The sequence below is a fragment of the Gossypium hirsutum genome, chromosome A10 (assembly GCF_007990345.1).
Source record: "Gossypium hirsutum isolate 1008001.06 chromosome A10, Gossypium_hirsutum_v2.1, whole genome shotgun sequence".
NCBI lineage: Eukaryota > Viridiplantae > Streptophyta > Magnoliopsida > Malvales > Malvaceae > Gossypium > Gossypium hirsutum.
The window spans coordinates 12510729-12534871 of record NC_053433.1 but is presented as its reverse complement, the minus strand read 5'-3'; the positions used below and the strand labels follow the sequence as shown (position 1 = coordinate 12534871).

The following is a 24143-nucleotide window of genomic DNA, read 5'->3' as shown; positions in this document are numbered from 1 at the left end:
TATTTCTGTCTAAGTTATTCTTAAAATGAAAAAGTTGTCATAACATCGATCGATAATTTTTTAATAAAATAAAATGATGGTTGAAATACTAATACGAGAAAAGAAATATAATTGAAGGACCATATGTTTATTTGGTGATAAGTATGAAATTCTTCTTCAATTTTCAACTAGTTTGTGTATCACATGCATATAGGTTTTATATGTTCATGTTAAATCAAAATCTTTCAAATTTATTTTTTTTCCAACATATCAAAATTTTGCTGATAAATTCTTTATTATTTGTTACCTAGTTGAGAAGCAGAATAAAAGAAAAGAGAAAATAATGATAATCCATAACGGCAGTAAAAGTGAAGTCTACCAATTTTTTGAAGTCCTTTGTTATTGCAATATAAAAGTTTACAAAGCCATTGCAGCATTCATACAAGTTTGAGGACATATGCGGAACCAGAGCCACACCTAGGAATTTACGAACTAGACATTAGAGATTTCACACGACAAAGTTCTATTATTACATCAACTATATCTATATATATATAAAGAAAATCAAACACCACAATAGGCTTTAATAGGACATTTGGAGTTGTATCCCTCGTCTGTGCGATAGAAGCGAAGGAGCCCCAAATGGTCGAAGGTATTATATTTGAGGGGATGTAGGTCGTCAACAAGCTCTTCAGGCACTTGAATTGTTCCATTGTTGAAGGCAAATAGCCCCAGTGAATATCTGTCTATGTTCCCGCTCATTACTACTTGGTGTCTTGGAGAAAGTACCCGGTCGTTACTCCATGCCTAAATTAATTAACACACCAAAAAGAACAATGATAATCAGTAGGAAGAGTAAGATTACAAGTAGCATATAATATGTTACGCAGACTCACCATGAGTGCATCGCCCGCAATGACCACAAAGGAGGAAGGAGATGAGAAGTCAACATTAATCCGATTCCCATCCCTTGTTTCAACCTCTAAAGCATTGACTTGGTTTTGATGAAGTATCGTCGTAAAACTCTTGTCAGTATGAGTAATAAACCCTAGAGTAGGCTCACTTTGCTGTGGAGCTCGATTCTTCAGCAGCCGTAGAAGGTAGGTTGTTGTATCAGTATAAGCATCATGGTATCTCTCCACACCATAACTCTCAAATATCATTCTGGTCACCATTTGATCCAACCCCGCTACTACCTTTGCATACTTGGAAATATATTCACTAAGTAGCAATGCAATAAAGAGAAAACCCAATTAGTAACAAATCAAAACATACTTGAGAGAGAGAAAAATTTTTGATGAATACCAGAAACGATCATTTCCTTGGGGCCACATTAAATTGGTGAAGAACCGAGTTCCCTCTATAGAAGTAGCGTTATCGATGCCCAAGCTTTCATGGAGAGGTAGCTTGGGGATTTGTCCGACATAGCCATTCAAGGGCTTTTCGTATCGGTTCTTCATTTTCGTTTCTGTTGGGAGAAGGAACAGTTCTTCCAAGAGGGAAAACACTTGATTGTGAAGTTGTAATGGAAATTTATCGTATTCTATTATAAAACAACCATACTGTTCAAGTGCATGTGTAACCTTTTTGCATGCTACCAACCAAGAATCTGTTCCAGGCTTCAATTCTGCATTGGAGAAATCTAGAATCGGAAGAGTGGGCGTTGATTCGGAACCCATAATTAATGCCTTCAAACCCAGATAAGATTAAGATTTCTTCAAGTTTCATGATTCTTATAAAGGACCATAGGTGTTAATAAAAAAACAAACAAATTAATAAAATTCTAGCAAATCCTTGAATGTACTAAGTACCGGTAGGTAATGTTTTTTTTCCCCCCCATTTTTTTACCTAAACTATTATTTTATTATATGTATTTTTTAAGGTTAAATTATACATATAGTCACTTAATTATCAAAAACTTTTATTTTAGACACCAAAAATAAAAAAAATTTGCAATTTAAGCACCCACATTACATAATTTGGTCATTTTTATCACTCTTATTAAAATTATTACGTGACATTAAAAAAATCAATATAATAATAAATTTAACTCTCAACTTATATCTGTTTAGTGCCATGTGATATTTTTAACTCTATATAAAATGAAAAAGTTAATTTTATAACTTTTAAATTAAATAATATATATATGTGTATGGTTAACTGGTTATATCTATAACTTATAACGTAGATAATATAATATTACATGTAGATGTGGTTGAAAAGATGGAAATGGGGGAAATCTTTCTAGTTTAAAAGATGAACTCCCTGGGAAGTTAAGGAGAGGTTCTTTTACAAGCATAAGCAAGGAACAGTTAAAAGGGGTGAGGGCATTTTTTTTGTACCAAAGAGGAGAACTTAGCATCTTCGTCTCTAGACTTTAAAACGCAACGATGCAAAGGGAACCTTTGAGCCATGTAAAAATGTAACAGTCCAAGTTTTCAAATTTAACTCCTCTACAAGCATTTACCGTCTCACTCTTTTGTTTTTTATGTTGTGACTTGGCTACTTGATGTTTTTTTGAAGATATTTTAATGCTTTAATATTAAAGTGTGATTTCTTGTTAATGCATGTATCTTCATAGGCATAGCCCTTGTATCTCAATATTTTAATGGTTTTTTTTCTTAGGTCTCAACCAAATTATACTCTCATACCATCCCTCTATTTCCATTTAGCTTTAAACATTGTATAAAACTATTATTCTATGTCATTTTTATCCTTTTTCAATAAAAAGAAAAATCTGATTTGTCATTCTCCTATTCAAAAAGGATAAAGATGACATAGAATTACAGTTTCATACAACTTCTTCTCTTTATTGCAATACTAATAAACACACCATAAAGTAAAAACAATTACTTTCTTTTCTTTTTTTTTTTTTTTTTGAAATATAGTCGAGTTTAATGATATTTTTTATTTATTTGGAGCTATTAAGTTTGTATGTATTTAATCGCAAAATTATGCATATTCATTAAATATTTTTTATTTGTTTTCAAATAAGGCAACATGTCAATATAAAAAAAAAAACTTAAGCAGGTCATTATCAAAATTATTAGAAGATGATAATATTGATTGTTTTAAACGATATAATGTGTTTTCCAAACTCAAGTGAATAAAAAATATCTTCATTAATTTGTATTCATTCTAATTAATTAAACTCAATCTTGTTTTATTAATCAAAATTTGAAATTTAGCGAGGAGCAGGTTCAATTTATCATTTTAGGCGTAAATATAATTAAAAGGATGTTAATCATGTGTTTTGTTTTTAATAATTTTAATCGTTGTACAAAGAATAAAGTTTGTTGAAACAAACTAATTAAATTTCTCTCCATTTCATCAATCTTGTCTATGGCTCATCTTTCACCATACATAATGATCTGGCGAAAACAACCCAATAGTACATGTGGCACAACTACAAAACATATTCTTCTTCTTTTAAATCTTATTTTATAAATTTTATATACAAAAAATTTCTCCATAATAATATTTAGGCTCCGTTTGTTTCACTGAAATTAATTTCTGCAAAAAATGATTTACTTCTCTGAAAAAGCTAATATTTTCTGATGTTTAGATGAATTTGTGTAAAATATTTTCTGTTGTTTGGTAGATTTCTTAAAGATATTTCATAAAAGTTGTTAAACATATATTTGAGATTTTCTTTTTTTTTCATTGTTTAATTGAATTTACTTTTATCTATAATTTTATATTTTACATTGTTTTTGCATTTATTAAAAATATTATGTTAAATTCAGATTCATTACAACATCATTTTTTAATTGCATGACTACTAAGTGAGTATTTTTTATTTTAAAATGTGGCATCAACAAAAATTGACCAAAAATATTAATGATGTCAACAATTGGACTTGATTTTCAAATTTGAAAAGTACAGGGACTAAATTCTTGAAAATAAAAGTACAAAGACTAAATTACAAATTTGTGAAGTGTACATAGACATATGACATATTTTAAACTTTATACTACAAAACATTTATTATTAATATATTTATAATTGTAATAAATATTTATTATTAAAATATTAATATTGAATATTTTCAATAATATGTGAATAATATTATTTAAAATTATTATTTTTAAAATTTATTATTAAAATAAAATTTAAATATTAAATAATTTATTAAAATAATAAATTATATTTATTATATTAATAATTTATTATAAGACTAAATATAAATAATTAAATATGTTTGTTTAATAATATTAAAAAATATAATATTTTAAATATTTTAAAAATAAAAATAAAACTTATTATCAATATAATAATTTTAAGCTTGATTTAAGTTAATTTTTATAAAAAAAATAAAATTATCTATAGATGAACTCTTTTCCGGAAAATGACTTACGCTTTTCGAAGGGTAAGTCATTTGACAGGAAAAAGCTTATTTTACCTTGACCTATAAGTCATTTTTCATTGACCAAACTATTTTTTGTGAAACAAACACAGGAAAATGCAGAAAATATTTTTCGTAAAACCTTTTACATGTAAACAAACGGACCCTTATTGAATGTTTAAGTGAGGTCGAATTTACTTGTGATACTAATTTTGTCATACATTTAAGTAATATAAATAAATTACAAGATTTAGATTAATAAGATTAATAAATGATCAATATATTAACAAATAATTAAAAAGATTGCATTGACATATTAATACTATTGTAATAAATAATGAATGTCATAGTTAATAATTTATGTTAAGGCAGTTATGAGACGAGTGTCACGAGCAGTACTTAGTAAGATAGTATCGCATTGATGGACGCACCATTTTTTTATTAGAATTATAAGTATCGAGATCGTTTTATTTCAATGTATCATTTCAAATCTCTTGACATTTTAAAAAATATTTACAAATATTAAATAAGTGATATTAACTAAATTTTTAATATGAAATATCCATCAATAATATAAAATATTCATCAATACTCTACAAATAAAAATTATCATTCAATAAATTCAAAATTAACAAGAAAAAAAAAGTCAATGGGTAAGAGGATTTTTTCAATAAATGAAATGAATGATGAGTGATGATTTTTTTTCCTTTGATAACCAGGTGATTGGGTTATTTTATTATATTTTTATTTTTATATTTTAAATGTAAAAGTATATAACGTTAATTTTTTTTCCTGTGTAATCTTTTTTTATTAGTCAATTCCTTCCAATTACGTTTTTAGCATAATAATAAATAGTTAAGAATTTTATATTTTTTAATATTATTTATGCATTGACTGATACACCATGTTCCAGCCGATCAATACCAACCGAAATTTTCACCAGTGCAGAAAGGAGTGTTGCTTGTTCTCTTTTAGCACTAGAACAATGTGCACCAGTCAATATGACCAGAACCGATGCAAAATTTACTACCATGGTGCCCATTAGAGGTGATAATGAATCAGGTTGAGCCAGGCCTAAATATGATATTAACATACTTTGTACTTGTTCAAACTCGCCCATATTTACAAAAAGCTAACCCAAGCTTATTTTAGACCCTCTCATATTATTTTTATTTTTTAAAAATTATTTATATTATATTATATTATATTAATGTTTAATAATTTTCTACATTTTTTATTTCTTTGAAATTTTTTATACAGTCATCTTAACATTATTTTAATCTTTACATTAGAATAGTATTATATATTTAGTATAGATTTATCTTTTTAATGTGTTCTAAATTACATAATATATAAAAATAATATAATATAAAGTATTATAAACTTAAAACAAGCCGGGTCAGGTCGAGCTCAAGCCTTGAATGTTCAAGCCCGAGCCTAGCTTATATTTTTAATGGGTCTAATTTTTTTGTCCAAGCTCATTTTTTTTAGCCTAATAATTTTGCTCAAACCCTCCCAAATTTCAGGCTTGGTGGGTAGCTCGACCAATGAACAAGTCTAGTGCCCACTACATCTAGCACTGCTTAGCCTCATAACTTGCCATATTTACAAATTGACAATTTTTGTAAACAAAACCTGAGTTGTGATCTTTGCTAATATTTTCAGTGTGTGCAAGCTCATCTATGATGTCCAAACTGTTTATAGAAATATATCTTAAAGATTGCGTTGGATTGGATCAAGAAAATTGACTTCACTGCTTTAAGAGATTGGATTAGATCGAATCGGGTAACTTGGTAACATATCTAGAAGATTTGAAGACTTATCCTAGACTTATTGAAGATATTCTCCGTGTTGATTATCTTCCTACTTTCCAATGAAGATTGATTGTAATTAATATAGTATGTTAGTAAGTTGAAAGTAGTTTAAATATTTGAGATTTGTATAAGTTTTCTATAGAGAGTTTTAGCACTTATACATTCATTAAGGAACTTATAATCGACAGTGCATTGAATGCTAAAACGAGGAAATTTACTTGGTTTTCAAGCTATGTTTGTAATAGGAAAACTTAAAAGAGAGATCCAGATCTTTGATAACAAAGTGAAGTTGCTAATTTGGTGAGTTGGGTCACTTGTTGTAAAAGGTATGGAACTTGGCATCGAATGAAACATATTGTTGTGGAGTTTCACTTCAGTTGCAATTTGGTCTTTTGTATGCTACTTGTGGGGTGTACTTTGTATATTCAGCCGAATAGACGATGACGTCACGACGAGAAGTTTCCCGATGTTGTGATAACATGAATGGGGACGTTGCAACATGTTCCCCCACATAAATCAAGTTTCTTCTCCCAGTTAAACTCTGCTATTTTTCTCAGTTAAACTCTAATTACTCTAAGGATATTTTAGAATGATTAGACCTCTAATCTTAGTCTATTTGAAGGGGTCTTGTATCCTTACTTTGTGATGCCAATTAAAAAGGCCATTACTAGTACTGTAGAGCTTTTTTTGGGGGGGGGAAGGGGGAGGCAACAAGATGTAGTCGCAGATAAGTTTTGACAAGAGTTTTTTGTAATAAATATTGAGGGAATTTTATACTCCTTTTTGGAGAACTTTATAAGAGTTATAGTTTTGTTTTCGGGGTCTGGATTTGTACGTTTAGTACATTTAAGTTTATTTTTTCTATATTATACTATTGTTTGTTTATTCATTTAGTGAAAAGCCGAAACTTCTTTTACCCATGATTTTTATCCTCTTCAGAAGAGTTTTTTATGTAAAATTTGTGTTCGATCTTCTCCACATTTTCTATTTTGTTGTTTATACGTGTTGATCCCCAACAAGCTGATCAGTTAATAGATACATTCACCAAGCTACTTGAGAAACCAGCATTTGATCGCCATCTATTCAAGCTAGACATTGCCGCATACTAAGCATCTTGAGGGGGGGCATATTGCTGTAGACCAAGTCTTTGAATGCAAGATCTCTTGAACCTGTTCTACAGCTGATGTTAATTGTCGGTTGAGATTGCTTTTTATTTTATATTATTATTTTTCTATTAAGCTTTTTATAATCATCTCATTTTCTATCCAACTCCATCAATAATAAGTCCATTAAAAAAGATATAATTTTAATTTTTGACCTGTTATTTTATTTTTTATTTTTTGATAATTGTGATGGAAAATAAATTGTTTGGGGTTCAACCCAAATTATTATATTTAAAACATAATATTCTTATAAAATGTTGATATTATTTTTTAATATTTCTACTTTTTCATTTAAAATAAAGCCTCATTTTTTATATATAAATATATTTGTTAAATAATTTATTTTGGGTGTAGCATAATTTTATAAATAATACCAATTAATAAATACACAATTATCAGATTGAAAAGTGAACATTATGATGAATATTTGGTCAAATAATTAACAAGTACAAAATTTTCTTTTAAATTCATTTAAAAAATTTCATCAATATAATTATTTAAGTATAAATTATTATAAAAATCAACTGATCTCAGAATTGGAGTCAAATTCAAATTATTAAACTTTTTGGATTCGAATTTTTTTTTTCTTTTTTGAAACCTTAATCAAAGGTTTACCGATAAATTTGGATTTGATCATAATTGGACAAGACGAGTTCTCATAGCAATAAAAAGAATCTTCAGCCATGAAGTTGCTTCTTTTATCATTTACAAATACAGAAATGAAAAAAAAAAAGAAGAATAAGACTGCATTGGATTTGTTAAATAAAAACAAAAGAACTTTTAATCATGGATTAATGGTATACATATGTCACAATGGAAGTAAGAAATTGTAGCTTGTAATGAAAAAAATGTGTAGACATGCTTCTTTTCTAATATCTTAGCATTATAAAGATGGATCTGCTAAACACTAGAAAGATTGAAAGAAAACTCTAGCGTATTTGGAAATTAAACAACCTTATGGAGACAGTGAAGATTGCACCAAAGAGTATTGTGAAAGCAATAATTATAACTGCTACAATTCCAATGAATTCATGTTTGAAGCCCAAATAATTTCTCAAGTATTGTTCGACCGTCTGACCATTCTCAAGGACATCCTGAATATCTCCAAATTGTGAAACAACCAACCCATACAAGGTCCAAGATACTGGGCAAATATAGTAGTACCATCTCCACCATATAGGAATTCTCTATAAATTAAGGAGTGGGGAAAAAGTTAGTTGTCCGGAAAATGAGTGAATATATTAAGAACTTGAGAAAACAACACTTACCGGGCGTGGGATGACGAATCCAGAGAAGACATTCCATATTCCATAGAATGCTGAGGAAACTATGCCTGCAATGTGGTGATTTGGAGTGACAGCCACTGCCATCATGCCATAGAAGGTGAAGTACAATAAGGTGAAGTACATGAAGAAGAGATACCACAAGAACTTGGCAGCAGTCCATTCGAACCCAATCATCACATACACTATAAGGCCATACACAACAGCTTGAACGAAAATATAAGGTATCTCGATTAAAACCTGCAGTTGCAAGATGTGAAAGTCAATTCTAATGCACCTATTTTTAAACAATTTTCTTTCCAGAGTGAGAACTCTTCAACTAAAAAAGGAAAAAGACTTACCTGAGCAATTGCATATGGCATGGCAGAATACATTCCAGCAGCTTTTTCTCTATAAAAGACTGTCCTTTCAACAGCCACCACGGGCTGCACGGATGCAGCATTTTGGATACCAAGGAAAAGAACAGCAGCATACATTGAACCCATTGCATTGGCCAGATCTTGCCTTTTTCTCCTGTAAATTTACAATATGACAATAGATATATGAATATGATAAAAGTCCAACGATGAAGCTGAGCATTTGTACTTAGCTTACGTTTTAGTGCCGAGGTCCCAGAATAGTGTCCCAAACATCAATGCTATGACAGTAGTAAAAAGTAATCTCACAGCAGTATAAGCGGGGTTGCGCCAATATGACCACCGTTGCTTCCATAAGCAAGCAGCACACTGAGTCAAGAATGGCTGAGAGAACTGAGTTGGAAAATAGAGTTCCTTTGAACCAGGAGCCGGTTTGCTTAAATCTTTAATAAGAGTTTTGTTTCTCCTAAACAATTGACATTCATCAGTTTTAAATTCAAGCTCATATAATCTTATGTTGAGTTAAAAGTAAACAGATTCTTGCAGTGTTGATTATTACTTGTATAACTCTGACTTTTTGTAGGTATCAGCAAAATCAACACCTAAAGCTAATTCCTGTGCTGTTGTGCTAACTTCCAACATCCATGTTGCTGGATTGTAGCTATCTTTGATTTTGCTAACTCCTTGAATTCCCTGAAGTAGGTGAACATATATCAAGTTATAGATATAGTAAATATGAACAGGGAAATGACTACGTTAACAAACTTCGTAATTTTTGGTATTTCATTTTATCTCACCTCAAAATAATCAATAAGATGTTTGGAATGGTGTCCTAATGGCCCCACATATATCTCTTGTCCTCCCCGCTTCATAAGGAATAGCTGCAATGGCATGTTTTCTCAGTAATACAATTAAGCAAAGAACCAACTTATTTTCAAACTAATATTTCATAGTTCTCACTTCTCACCTCATCAAATGCTTCAAATATGTCGATACTTGGTTGATGAATGGTGCAGACAACTGTTCTTCCAGTGTCCACTGTGTTCCTAACTGTCCTCATAACAATTGCAGCTGCTCTTGCATCAAGCCCTGAAGTTGGCTCATCCATGAAGATGATAGAGGGGTTAGCCACAAGCTCAACAGCTATAGTAAGCCTTTTCCTCTGCTCGGTTGATAAACCATTTACACCAGGTAAACCGACTTGTGCTTGCTTTAATGGATTCAGTTCCACAAGATCCATGACTTCATCTATAAACATCTAATAACACAAGGTGAAATAAAACATCAATATAATTCAAGCCAAAGTAATCATTAGGAAAATGCGTTATTTCGTTTGCCTCTGCTCTTAGGATCATTAATGTGTTATTGCCTCAGTAAAAACCTCTAACTTGTAACAAAGTAGAGTAAGAGACTTGAAAAGGCTTAGGATGCAATGAATGCCAACCTTTCTGGTTTCAGCATTGACCTTTTTCGGTAGTCGAAGCCAAGCAGAATAGAGCAAGGATTCATACACAGTGACATGAGGAGAGTGAATGTCATTTTGCTCGCAATATCCAGATACTCGAGCAAATGTTTCTTGCTTCTTTGGAAAACCTGAAACAGTGATGTTCCCCTCGATATAACCACTAGTTTTTCTGCCAGCAAGCACATCCATCAGAGTGGTTTTGCCAGCACCACTAACACCCATGAGAGCTGTGAGAACTCCTGGTCTAAAAGAACCACTAACACCCTTTAATAGCACCAATTTATCTTCATTGACACCTTGTTCTTTTATTTCCTGTATAGTTTCAATCCAATCAAATACACTATTTTATTAGGACATAAAAAGAACAAACATATGATATTCATACATTGGAAGTTTATGTTACCTGCGGCATATCAACTGAATAGATAATGTCATCAAATGTGATGGAATGGGGTTCAAATGGGAGAACCATTCCTTTTTTCTTGTTCCCAGTGGTTACTTCATCCATAGACGATGACTTGGATGAGATGCTTGTTTTAGTGTCATCTTGAACCTCTGCATTTCAATTATATTTAGAACAAACACATCAACTTGTACACAAACACAAGAATGTAAAAACTAAATGAGCTCTAATACTTGAACTAGTTAAACCACCTGAGCTACTTTCGGCTTTCTCTTTTTCTTCTAGTTCTTCTGATATTAGAGCCTGAATCTTCTCAAAAGCTGCATATTTATTTGCAAAAACGAGTAAGAAAATAACACTTAATTTAAAAGAAATATAAGTTCTTAAGACTATAAGTAGCTGCCAATAAAGCTATACTCACGCTTTAAATAGGCAAGCGCCATAGTATAAAAGAAGTTGAACAATACTATGAATCCAAGCAATCCCCCTACTCCAAACCAATACCACCGTGGATCTTGGAAGAAACCCCTAGACTTTAAAATTGAAATTCCAAGTGGTTCATTTGAGCCCGGAAGAATCTTCAATATGAAAGAAAACATAAAATATCAATAGATTATTAGGAGATGAAATTCAGAAATCAGTAGACATTACAAATTCAAAACATTACTCTTCTCCATTGGTTTCCAAGGAATTCATTAACCATCAATGCATTTTGTCCATACATCATAGGGGAAATCCAGTAGCCCCATATCCACCATTTCTTTATATCCTCTGTGACATTGTGACATTGAACAAAGAAAATCAATTACAAATTCCATTTTCCATCAAAAGTTCAATCTTTTGAGCTATTTTTAGGACTTCTCATATGTACCTCGTGATAGGACAAAGCCACCTAATGCAAAAAGTATGAGCAAAGCAAAAGCTCCGAAAGTGTTAGCGACAACCATGTTTCTACCAGCTGCAGCAATAAATCGGAACAATCCTGAAGACATTTGGGTCACCAGAACAAGGATGAGGTATTGCCTAAACAACCTGTGCCAGACAAATCACTTTCACATAAATTTAGATCAGAGCTAATAAACAAACAACTATACTATAAATGGTACTAGTCAAGTTCTCCTCGATATTTTTATTGTCAATTCATTTTCTTTACCTTTCAACATTCGGATCAAATCCAATGACATAGTAGGTAAGAAACACCCATAAGGAAACTTCTAAAAATGAGATGGGGATCTTGAGTATACATGTTGGTAAAGCATATGCCCATGAAGGAAAGAATAGGAGGTCTCTCTGCTTGAAAAAGACAGGAAGCTTAGCAATGGTCATAGAAATCTCAGACATCCCATTAAACATGATTGCGATCAAGCCAAAAAACAAGGCCCCCATATAGATTCCTCCCCCTTCAATTGAATCATTTCTCATCTCAGTCCTCAGGAAGAGCGTCATAGTAATGAATGCCATTATTGATAGCTGGTAGCACAAAGAAAATAAAGTTAAAAGTCGTTGTTTCAACCTTGATAATTGTAGTACAAGAATCGAGTTTCATTAGTACATACTTGTATAAACTTGAAAATGTACACGAAAGAGTTTCTCTTCATCAGCAGATATTCCCTTGAGATGCAAGCTTCGAGCAACTCTTTCCTTCCAACACCATATTTTTTGGTTGTCAAAGCAGCTGGGTGGCTCTTTGTCTTTTCATATGGAACACCAAGTTCATCTCTAAGTTTCTTTCCCACATGAAATGATTGGAATGCCTCAGAGAATTCGTTGGCTGTGACAAACCTATAAGGTTGATCTTTATGTACCCAATACTGTTGTTGATCTTTCCTTGATGTAACCTGCAAATGAACAAAGTCAAGGTAAATGCGATAGAAGAGCAACTTGGTCCCAATGGAAAAAAAGGATCAAAACCTCCATCAAAACTTACTTCTTGCAAGAAGTCAGCCACTCCTTTTCTCTCCGGACACTTGAAGCCCATAGATTCAAAGAAGCTCAACACATGTTCACGAGGACCCTGATATACTATCTGGCCATCAGAAAGGAGAATGATGTCATCAAAAAGATTATAAGTCTCTGGAGCTGGTTGGAGAAGAGAGATGATTGCAGTTCCATTAAGGATGTGAACAGTTTGCTTGAGGGAGTTCACAATTTGGAAAGTTGTGGAGCTGTCCAGGCCAGTAGATATCTCATCCATAAACAGTACCTTTGCTGGTCCAACCAGCATTTCACCTAAATGGTTTAACAGATTCAAATTTCATGATAAAAAGTTTAGGGAAATTTACATATCGAATGAATGGATTAATTGATATCATGACTTACCAGTCGTGACACGCTTCCTCTGTCCTCCAGAGATACCCCTTAACATTTCATCTCCTACCATAATGTCTGCACATACTTCTAGTCCTAAAACCTATAAAATTTATAGCAAAGTACTCAATAAGTAATGAAATTTTCATTTATAACAGTGCTTCTTGCAAGTCTTTCAATATACTTCAAATTTTTATAACTCTTGCCTTTAGAACATAATCTGTGATTACATTTGCTTCCTGACCTTCTGTTGCTACTGCCTGAAATATTAGGAAAGACAAGTAAATGATGAAGAATACATGGTTCTCTCAAATATATGGAAATCCTTGTCATACAGATTCAATCTTAATTTAAATCCCAAATCTGATTATCAATCAACTCTTTCCTGTTGTCATGAATGAAAATGTCAATCCATAGTTTATAGTACAATGGCATTTTAGTTCTTACCTTCATGTAAACATCCATATCAGGATCAGGTTTAATGTTTGCTTGTTTCTCTCTTCTTGACAACTCCGCTAACAGCTCTGTAAACCCCCAAAACAACAAATTTTCAAGATTTAAAGTTTTAAAAAAACAGCATTCATATTGTTCCAATAGTGGGAAAAAGATCAAAAGGGCTGGAAATCAATCAAACTTACCATAGCGGTCTCCAACCCCTTGGCATCTTGCAGAAAAGGCCAAAGTTTCCCTCACAGTCATTTCTCCATTGTGAAGATCATGTTGACTGATATAGGCAGCTGTTCTCTGTGGCACAAACTCATCCAAGCCATGCCCATTATATGTCACTTTCCCCGAACACTGCGAAAGAATTCCACTATCAAATTAGATATCAAAACAATGACAAAGAAGTTAACGCAAAAGGCAAGAAGCCAAGATAGGAAAGCGATTAAAAGAAAAAGGTAAATTTCTCAAGCACCTTGAGAGCAGGATCAAGTTTTCCAGCCAAAGCTAACAAAAGAGTGGTCTTCCCAGAACTTGGAGGACCCAAAAGCAATGTCAGCCTGTAATAAGTACATGAGAACAATGACAGAGTAAATCTAGAATCGCCACAACTTTTAATTTCATAATAAAAATAAAAATTAATATCACCATTGTTACCTGCTCGGCTTAATGATGCCACTGACATCATTGAGGATGGTCAGCTTTTTCTTTCTACTAGAAAGAATACCCATATCAATCAAGAAACCCTGTAATTTACAATACAAAGTGAAACTTGAGAAATGATCCTAAGAAAACAAAACTCTTAAATGGTAAAAAGTAGAGAGTATGTTTCCAGGTTGCTACCTCAAATAAACTAGTAATGAAATTAAGAATTGTTGGCAAAGCATTGGTCCCAACAAAAGCTTCAGCTTCAATATTTAGATGTTCAAACCGGACTTCAATTGTGGGAAAATCAATGCCAACCCTGAAAAAAAAGGACTCATTTCATACCGTTATCGTTACATGAGACTGGATCTTTAATTCTTTCCATTGCATTTTCCTAGTAACCAAACATTAAAAAGAAAAAGTTGTATACCTAGCTACACGGTTCTTGAGCTTCAACAAGAACTTCTCATTATCTTCCTCTGCTACTTTAACCAACCGCTCAAGCAAAGCCTTCCGTTCTACCCACCCAAGGTCATGAATATTGATTTCACTGGCACCACCTTCAGAACTAGTCAATATACCTTTCCTGAGACGAGAAACAGTAGGTAGTTTCTCAAGTGCTGCCCACTTTAAAGCTTCTTCATCATCCTCTTCTCGAGAAGACCTTGAAAATACCTCCAGGTCATTGTTTATCCATGCCGAAGGACTCCTCCGTAAACTACCACTAGCTCTATAAATATCAGCACCCTGCATTACGAAAATACGCTAACACCCTCCAAAACTTATCAAAAACTTCACGTTTTAGGAGCTCAAATCAAAGCAAAAAGAACGTAGTTTTAACCAAGAAAAAAACGAGAATTTAAATTGAGGAAAAACACTACAACTTTGAAAACTGAAACAACAAAAGAAAACAGAAACAGGATGTATGTTGTCAAAAAATTTTGTTAGTTCTTGCTATATATATATATATATTCAAAGGAAGTCTGTTAGTTTTTGTTATACATATCTTCAATACTTCCCAACGTGTTTTCTTACGTATACTCATAAAACAAGGAATTTTCCCAAAAAACTTGTGAAAGTCCATGTGTCTGTCGCGTAATAAAAACACTGTGGAAACTGAAGAACCGCCCATCTTTGACTCATCTCTTTGCCACCACTCGATGGTTCATTTTTAACATTTATTACTCACTCAAAATCTTTATTTTAGTTGTTACTAGGAGAAACCAAAATAATTTAGTATGGCTAGCTGTAATCTAATGTTTATAATTTTTTAAATATTTTATTTAAAATAAAATATTTAAATAAAAAATTTAAAACATAAAAAGATGTTTCTAATTTCTCTCGATTTCGATATTAAATAATAAAATTGATAATTATTGTATAATCAAAAATTAAAATGAGGAATGTCTTCCTCTTATATATATATATGGTAGTGTAGATATGCGATCTTGTATTTTTTCCAACATTTATCTTAAAATTGAAAATAAGAGGAACTATTTTATTTAAATAAATATTCATAATTTTTATATAAGACACCAATTATTTATTTTTTTATTTTAGTAAACCTTTAATCTTTAACTTAATACTTGAAGAAGTCCTAACATTTAATTTGCACTCAAACAAACTCCAAACTGATCTTAAGATAAATTAACCTTTTACTTGAAAATAATAAGGATTTATTAAGTATAGAAAATATATAAATACTTATTTAAACAAAGCAATATCTTTGAGGGACTTTTTTTAAAATTTTACCCAAAATAAAAAGTCAAACTCTTTTGTACGATGACTGCCACCATGGGATGGTTTTTAGTGGTACTAAATAAAGTTATACATTCACTTGTTCTAAAGTGCTATGTGCCATTCGAAATTTAAAATTTCCATAGATAATACATAAAATAAATTTTATTAATAAAAATAAAAGTATAATTAATATTTTATTTTATTTTTAAAAGCCGCTAAAATGAATAATTAATTAGGATTTTTAACTAGTGAAATATTATATTTGAGCTCATATAGATTTGGACTAGGTTGTCTTCAGATTCAAATTATTTCGAGTTTCGATTAGCTCGGACTCGATTGTTTTTAGGCACAAATTTTTATCAGGGTTAGATTCTTTTCAAGCTCAAGTTTTTTTAAATTCAAGCCTTTTCAAATTTAGATTTTTTTAACCTTTGATTTTTTCAGATTCAGTTCAAGTTGGGCAGGTGAGCTTAAATAGATTCAAATAATTTTAATATTTTATAAATTATATTTAAAACCTAATAACTACTTTTACTTTAACATTATGATAACACCTACAAATTCACTTCTTATAGATAAAAAATTATATATATTATTGTAATAGAAAATTGTATATAACATAACTAAAAAATATAAGATATAATAATTTTATAAACATAATTAATATTATTATATGATATGTATATGGACTTTTATGTAATATTTTTTGTTTATTTGTAGGTAATATTTATGGTTATATGATACATATATAAATTTTATTTATTTGAATTATTATCTAGAATTTATATAAGGCACAAATTTGGATTTCGGTAAAATTTTTAAATTAACAAAAATAATCTTTATTATCTATTATATTACTAAATTCACCTTTGAATTTTTTTATTATTAAATTTTAAATATTGAAATATATTTATTATATTTAGTCTTAAGAGTTAAAGAATTTTTAATTTTTTTTAGAAAAATCAATTAAATCCATAAAAGATTCAAGTCAATTAAGCCTTTAATGATTAAAAAAAATTACGCCCTTCTGATAATGAAAACCGTCATTAATCGATTTAACTGTTAATAGACACATGCGATTGGCAAAATAAATTAGAATATAGACATCTATTTGTTAGTTTATTTGAATATATTTGAATATAGACATCTATTTGTTAGTTCATTGAAGATGTCCTTCAAGATATTATAAAAAATGCTAAAATTATTAAGAAGTTGCAACAAATTATTTAAAAATATAAAATTATCAAAAATTATTAAATAATTATTAAAAAATCATAATAATTATCAGTAATTAATAAAAAAATTCTAACAAAAATCATAAAATGTTAAAATATGATAACAAATTGTCCAAATTTAGTCCATGTACCCTTTTATACCCCATTTTGACTTGTTATAAAAGTTTTAGAAGCTACTAAAAATGAATACAAAAGTCGTGCTATTTGATCAGTTTCATAATTCAAATAATTTAATATTCATCAAAATATCTCAAATTAACAAGAAATATTATTTTAAGAGGGTTTCATGATATTTTTCATATGAATTATGGGTACAATAAATATATGCAAATTTTAATTTTTCATTAACCCAGAGTTTAACAAATTTGGTAAGTAAATTTGATTTCATATATTAAGTTAATTTATTGGATCATTATATATTTTATGTAATAATTAAAATTAAATTTTGTAACTTTGAATATTTATTATGCATATATAATAATTGCTTTAGAATTTATTTTATATTCATTTTTAAAATTTATTTTAATTTATAATTTAACACAAAGGATTTATTGTTAATTATAAATTTAAATATAATTATATAATATTTAAAATATATTTTGATAAATTAAATAGTTATCATTTTTTATTTTAAATATCATCATATAATTAGATTAATTATTAGGTTAAAATAGGCTAGGAGTCCCTATCCTTTGTAAATTTATTATTTAGTCCTTGTACTTTTTTTTAGAAATTTAGTTCTACTTTTCAGATTTCAAAATTCAAGTTTAATCATTAAAATCATTTTGTTAAATTTAAATTCATTACAACATCACTTTTTTAGTTATATGACTTACAAGTGAGTATTTTTTTATTTCAAAATATCACATCAATAAAGTTAACAGAAAAATTTAACAGTGTTAATAATTAAACTTGAATTTTGAAATCTGAAAAGTATTAGACTAAATTATTGGAAATAAAAATATAGTGACTAAATTTGAAATTTGTGAGAAGTACAAGGACTTATGACATATTTTAACCTAATTATTGATATTAATTTATTACAAATTCAGACTTTTTGAGTTTTAGATTGGATCTCTCTTGAGTTTGGGCTCAAATCAGTTTTAGACTTGAGGTCTCTTAAATTCAAATTTTCTCATATTCAAATCATTACAATATCAGATTAACATAAACGAAGTTTCAGGCCGGTGCTTGTTTTGCCGTGATTATAGATAAAGAGAGATATATTTAAATGTTAATTTGTCCTTAGCTTCTACATCTTTACATACCTTTTCAAACGGCCTTACAAGTCACGTGAGCAGGTGATCATATCAATATGAACATTAAGAAAAAAACAAGAAGAAAAGGTAGGAAATTAATGGAAAGCACAACCACTTCATTTTCTTTACTTTTATTTTCCTCCCAATTAATACTACTTCCCAACTTCCATCTTGCAAATTAAATGGAAGTCTTCATAATTTATATTTTCTTTTTCATTTTTTGCATTTTTTTCCATTTTTCCATTTTATTTAATATAAATATTTTTTGGTATAATCACAAATATAGTTTTAATTTTTTTTAAAAAAATATTTTTAACATATCTATATTTATTTATTTTTATACATAGAGAGGAATAATAAAAACAAGATTTGAACACTACGACGATGATGATGATACCGACAATGCCTTCTTGCAATGTAATTGATTTAACTTAACCATCCTCCTCGTTATTCATGGGAGACGAAATTAAATTGTGGTTGTTTGGGAATTGCCATTTTTGCCAACCCTTTAAATTTAAACTTTTAACTTTTAGGACTATATCAAATGCACCCAAATCCATCTAACATTATAAACTAATTATATAAGAATCGAATTTTTACGAAAGTGATTAAATGAAAGCTAAATTTTTTAAAGTGTTCAAATAATTGTCAAATTTTTTTAAGTGTTTAAATAAGAGTTTTTCTAATGTAGTATATCATGTTTCAATTTATATTTATATTTTCTTTCTTTCTTTTAAAGTAATATATGATTTAGCTGTTATATATTTTATTTTAATTTAACTTTTAATGCATGAAAAGCCTTTATTTATGTAAAGAATTGAACTTTAAAAAGTTTGGCCTTGTAAGTAACACCTAAAAAATTGGGTTCGCATTACCTTTTAACTTGTTAAAAGAAATTCAAACCCCACCCTTCTCTGATAAAATTAATTAGCTTGCACAACTATAAATTTTAACTAGTTTTAAATATTTAAAAGATTTATCTATACTATGTGTGTAGTAGCTCAAATTTGACCGGGCTTAAACAGAAGAAAATAAATGGGCAAACAAATATTAATTTATTAAGAGTTCATTTACAAAGTACCAGAATACAACAGAGCCCAGACATTTAATCCGGTCGCTACCCATGTACCCATTTACATCCGAAGCCCAAATATCTAAACACTACTGGCCCAAGAACTTAAAACCCAGCAACCCACTTGTGCCCGTGACCCAATTACATTACACGACGGTTTTAACCCATCTATCAGACTAGCCCAAATTTAAAACAGCCCAAAAGGCCCAAAGGACTTAAGGGAAGCAGGAAACCCTAGGGTTTCCTAAACACTATGGCGCCGCAATAAGTTCTAGAGGATTCGGGGAGCGTCTGTTCAGTCCTTGAAATCGAGGCCGCCATTAATGCGCTGTCCCGAGGGCCTTCAATGCCCACCAGTGCCCCGATCACCAGTCGTCTCTCTATCCAACCCGAATCGCGTCACGAACAGCACGACCATCACCGAGATCTTCAAGGTACCTACAAAATGGAAAAGGAAACACAGCAAATACGAAAAAGCAGAGCAAGAAAAAGGAAACTAAAACAAAGGAATCTCAGCAGATCACGGTCAAAGATACGGTGGATACAGCAGGCAAGAAATGGAAAGAAATCGCTTATGTAATGAAACACTAGCTATAAAGCCATCTTTTGTAACCTGTAAAAGGGGATCCTTTTTAGAAAAAAACATACACATAGAGAGAAACAGACCACAAAGATATTGTACTCCAAATATTTTTGCAATAACATATCAGAAGGATTTCGAGAGAAACGAAGGTGATCTATTGTTTCTACTTTTATTTTATTGCTTTACTGTAAATAACTTATATATAATACATTAAAATAGAGGAGAGAAAGATACCTTCGAGATTCGCCGAGAAAAGCGAAGCTTTTCTGATCCCGACCGCCGTGTGTGGCGGAGTTGGTGACGGCGCGTGAGGCTAAGCACGGAGGTCCGATGAACGGAGCAGACCGGCCTAGGGCCGGAGCTCAGAGGGCTGGGAAGAATTTCAGAGGATTTCTCTCTTTTTTTTTCTAAACCAGGTGCTAAATGATTTTGAAGCTTAACATTTGGCTTATATAGCCTCAACGAAACGACATCGTTTCTGCTTAATCTAATAAGCCCGAAACGGTGTCGTTCTAAAGCTTCCAAGGTCCGCGTGTTGACCCGATTAACCGGGGAGGATCGGCATGTTTTCGTAAAGTGGGTTAATTGCCCAATTGGCCCTCTTGTTTTTTAATTTTTATAATTTCATCTTATTTATTTTTAATTTAGCCCTAATTATTTAATTTTGTTTCAATTTAGTCCCCTCGATGTTTTTAAAACAGTATTCAAAAAACGGTGTCGTTTAGGACTAGGGCAAATTGCCCAGTGAGTCCTCTGAATTTAACGCGCATTTCAAATCAAGCCCAGAATTTTTTTTTATTTTGCAAATTAACCTTAGATTTTCTAATTAAATTCAAGTTTAATCCTTTTTATATTTTAATTTACTTTAAATACTTTATATATTTTTTATAAATATTAGCTATATATATTATTATTTTCCATTATTTTTTATTATCATATATTTTATCCATAAATTATATAATATTGTATATCTTATTTTATATATTTCTTTATATATTTTTTTAAAATTGTATTATTATTTACTAGATTTTTAAATGGCAAATAAATTTTAAAAAAAATTATTAATAAATAATAGTATATATTATCCTTATTTATAATAGTATTCATATTCCATTTATATATATTACACCTTTTCTTTATATATTTTATATATTATTCATTTTATAATATTCTTATGAAAATTACTCATATTCTATTTATTGTTTTATATTTTACCTATAATATGAGCTATACATTATATATTTTTAAATTCTATTATATGTTATACATTTTTATATACTATGTTTCTATAGGTAAAATATTTGTTACTTTATTATTATTATACGTATACCATATTATATTTCATTATAATTATTTATTAATTTTTATTACATACTATATTTTTATTATTTAATATTCCTTATAATATCTATCTTTCTTATATTTTTATATATTATTTATTTTGTTTTTTTATACTATTTATTTTACCATATTTTTATATGCAAAATACTTATTATATTTTTATTATTTTATATTATATTTCCTTATATTTTATTCATATTATATTATTATATATAGCTTATTTTAAACATTTTTTAATTTATATTTTAGGTATTTTTTTATCAATAATTACTCACTTTATTTTATATTTTAATATATATATTGAACCTTTCTTTATATTATGTCAATATATTAGATGTTGGTCTCATAATTTTATTAAATGTTGAGTGCTATTATTATTTTTATTGTATTTTTTTTATGTGTCAAATTGTATATCATGCATCATTTTTATTATCAATATGTTTAAATATATGATGAATTACATGTTTATGTGTTTTTACCTATTCTTCTTAAATATATATCGTGTTTTATGTATATTTTACTTATTTAAAATTTGCAATGTTTCTTATATGTATATGTTAGTTAATGTATGATATTATGCTATTGTGCTTTTATTTACCTATTATTATAACATGTTATCTCGTATGTTATGTTAATATGCTCATTCATGCATCGATTTTAAAAAAACGAGACTCTAAAGTTTTCAAAAAAATAAAGGCAATGCTTGGTGTTTGGAAATTTCGAGAAAAGTAGTGCCTTAACTTATTGGGTTGCAATTTTTCTCGTTGAGTTCAAATAGTCAAGCACCCTTCTAAGTTTTTTAAGGTTTTCAAAATACGAGCAACTGTCTTAGAATTTCAAAGCGTTGCGTCCTAACTTACTGGATGTGGCGTTTTGTCATTTTGAGATAGAGATTTTCAAAAAAGCTAGTTTAGTTTCGAATGTCTTAAAAATATTGTGTTCTAACTTACTGGATGAGATATTTTGATTCGTTCCCCAATTTTTCAAAATCAAAATATTCTAAAGAGGATTGCATCTTAAATTTTTTAAATTTCCGACCTTAAAGACATTTGATAATTAATTAGGTACCAATTTTTGGGCATTACGAGGGTGCTAATCCTTTCTCGTACGTAATCGATTCCCGAACCCGTTCTTTTTATTTCGTAAACCAAAACTAATGATTTATTGGTGATCCAATCACACCTAAAAAAATTGGTGGCGACTCCCGTTTTCGTTTTTCTTAAAGTCGATTCCCATTTTCCAAAACTTGATTTAAAAATGGTCTCGACAATATGTTTTACTGTTTATTAAATTTGTGTCACCTACTAAATTATAAAACAATTAAAAATTATTTATGTTTTATAAAATAATAAATTTTATTTTGAGGGTAGCATTCTTCTTTTATATTTTTAACTTACTCAAAAGCATTTAAAACATATAAAATTTTAAGTTTATAATCTAGAAAATCTAGATAGATTGTGATGATTTTCAATGTTTTGGTTTTCAAAACTTATGTTTTCGGTAACTAATTTTAAGAAAACAATTTTCGAAGTTTTACTACTGTATTTAATTTTTAAATTCATTTTTAATATTGTCAAAATATCAAATAAATTTTGAGTTTTAATGGTTTCAAGTAAGCTAAATGATCATGAAGTTTAAAATTTATAAAAAAATTTATTTTTAATTGTTTTTGTATTAAAATATATTTTATATATGTTTACAACATTACAGGGTATTTTGATTTTTCATGATTTTGAATTTGATCTAAATATGATATTTGCTTAAAACTGGTTGCAACCATGCCATTGGTTTAAGATAGTGGTTTTCAACCCACTAAGACTAGGGTAAATTGTAGTTTTTGTTTCAACCTAGTGGTTTTCAACTCCTTTAAAAAGTTTGGCCTTGTAAGTAACACCTAAGTATTTCGAGGTTTCTTAACTTACAAAATTTATAAATGTTATATGAAATTATGGTTATAATTTCTTTTAAAATGTTTTAGTTATTATACAATTTTTATATAAAAAAAATATATGTGCTCGATAGAATCGTTATAATCTGTTATTTAAAGTAAAGTCACATTTAATTTTTGTTTCAACTTTTTTATAAATTTATTATATAGGCTTCTTTTTTTATCCGCTATAATCCAGTATTATTTATATCTATTTGGTTCGATTATCATATTGTGAATTCATAGGAGAATTGTTGGCTTTGTATTAAGAATTGGAATACATTTTGACTCTTCTACTAAAAAAAAAGACAAATTAGTTATTGTATGTTAAATTAAAGAACAAATTAATTCTTCTGTTAAAAATTTCATTTATTTCTTCTATTAAAAATTAGTCTCTATAAGTCAGAATGAGGTAGACATGACGTTGGCATGCCACGTGTAATTTTCTGATTATTTTGTCAACCATGCTAATTTTTAACTATAAAAATGTTTAAAACTTTTTACATAAATGATTAATTTGTCCTTTGATCTAATATACAATGACTAATTTTCTGAATATAGGGGGCAAAATAAAATCTAACTCCTAGTAAAAGGACCTCAATGATACTTTTGCATAGAATTGTTTTTCCTTTTTCTTTTTCTTTATAGAATTGTCTTTTTTTTATTAGTTATACTTTTTTTAAAAGGGTTAATATTTAATACAGTGTATTTTTTTAATTCCCAAAGAATTTAAAAAAATTGCCGTGTGTTTCTTCTTAAAAAAATAATTTTTTAATATTTGACTA

At 29.3% G+C, this 24143-nt stretch overlaps 2 protein-coding genes and 1 long non-coding RNA gene across 3 annotated transcripts; all 3 read right to left on the bottom strand.

Moving 5' to 3' along the window:
- Positions 1 to 368: 368 nt before the first annotated feature.
- On the bottom strand, positions 369 to 1687 carry LOC107896082 (probable inactive 2-oxoglutarate-dependent dioxygenase AOP2). Its single transcript, XM_041078744.1, has 4 exons — positions 1285 to 1687; positions 876 to 1200; positions 540 to 786; positions 369 to 500 (listed from the first exon to the last, which is right to left on the bottom strand). Exons 1-3 carry the CDS (start codon positions 1656 to 1658, stop codon positions 544 to 546), a joined length of 942 nt encoding a protein of 313 aa, XP_040934678.1. The 5' UTR covers positions 1659 to 1687; the 3' UTR covers positions 369 to 500; positions 540 to 543.
- A 6377-nt stretch (positions 1688 to 8064) lies between these two features.
- On the bottom strand, positions 8065 to 15244 carry LOC107897226 (pleiotropic drug resistance protein 1). The gene is made up of 24 exons (XM_041078743.1): positions 14632 to 15244; positions 14400 to 14520; positions 14214 to 14302; positions 14032 to 14116; positions 13754 to 13913; positions 13563 to 13639; positions 13322 to 13375; positions 13128 to 13218; positions 12736 to 13037; positions 12365 to 12646; positions 11962 to 12278; positions 11680 to 11840; positions 11476 to 11579; positions 11230 to 11386; positions 11060 to 11128; positions 10809 to 10960; positions 10385 to 10717; positions 9908 to 10198; positions 9738 to 9821; positions 9500 to 9633; positions 9179 to 9406; positions 8926 to 9097; positions 8570 to 8824; positions 8065 to 8488 (listed from the first exon to the last, which is right to left on the bottom strand). Exons 1-24 carry the CDS (start codon positions 14952 to 14954, stop codon positions 8231 to 8233), a joined length of 4299 nt encoding a protein of 1432 aa, XP_040934677.1. The 5' UTR covers positions 14955 to 15244; the 3' UTR covers positions 8065 to 8230.
- A 4223-nt stretch (positions 15245 to 19467) lies between these two features.
- On the bottom strand, positions 19468 to 20501 carry LOC107896081 (uncharacterized). The gene is made up of 2 exons (XR_001683584.2): positions 20325 to 20501; positions 19468 to 20120 (listed from the first exon to the last, which is right to left on the bottom strand). It is a non-coding gene; the product is annotated as an uncharacterized lncRNA (long non-coding RNA).
- Positions 20502 to 24143: the final 3642 nt, after the last annotated feature.

Excerpts from the sequence above, each read along its gene's own strand:
- LOC107896082 (XM_041078744.1), bottom strand. The coding sequence starts at position 1,658 with ATGGGTTCCGAATCAACGCCCACTCTTCCGATTCTAGATTTCTCCAAT. Across the intron at positions 1,201-1,284 it reads CAAGGAAATGATCGTTTCTG|TGAATATATTTCCAAGTATG; the intron begins GTATTCATCAAA and ends ATTGCTACTTAG. Across the intron at positions 787-875 it reads TTGCGGGCGATGCACTCATG|GCATGGAGTAACGACCGGGT; the intron begins GTGAGTCTGCGT and ends TAATTAATTTAG.
- LOC107897226 (XM_041078743.1), bottom strand. The coding sequence starts at position 14,954 with ATGCAGGGTGCTGATATTTATAGAGCTAGTGGTAGTTTACGGAGGAGT. Across the intron at positions 13,038-13,127 it reads GAGGAAGCGTGTCACGACTG|GTGAAATGCTGGTTGGACCA; the intron begins GTAAGTCATGAT and ends TAAACCATTTAG. Across the intron at positions 12,647-12,735 it reads TGGCTGACTTCTTGCAAGAA|GTTACATCAAGGAAAGATCA; the intron begins GTAAGTTTTGAT and ends GTTCATTTGCAG.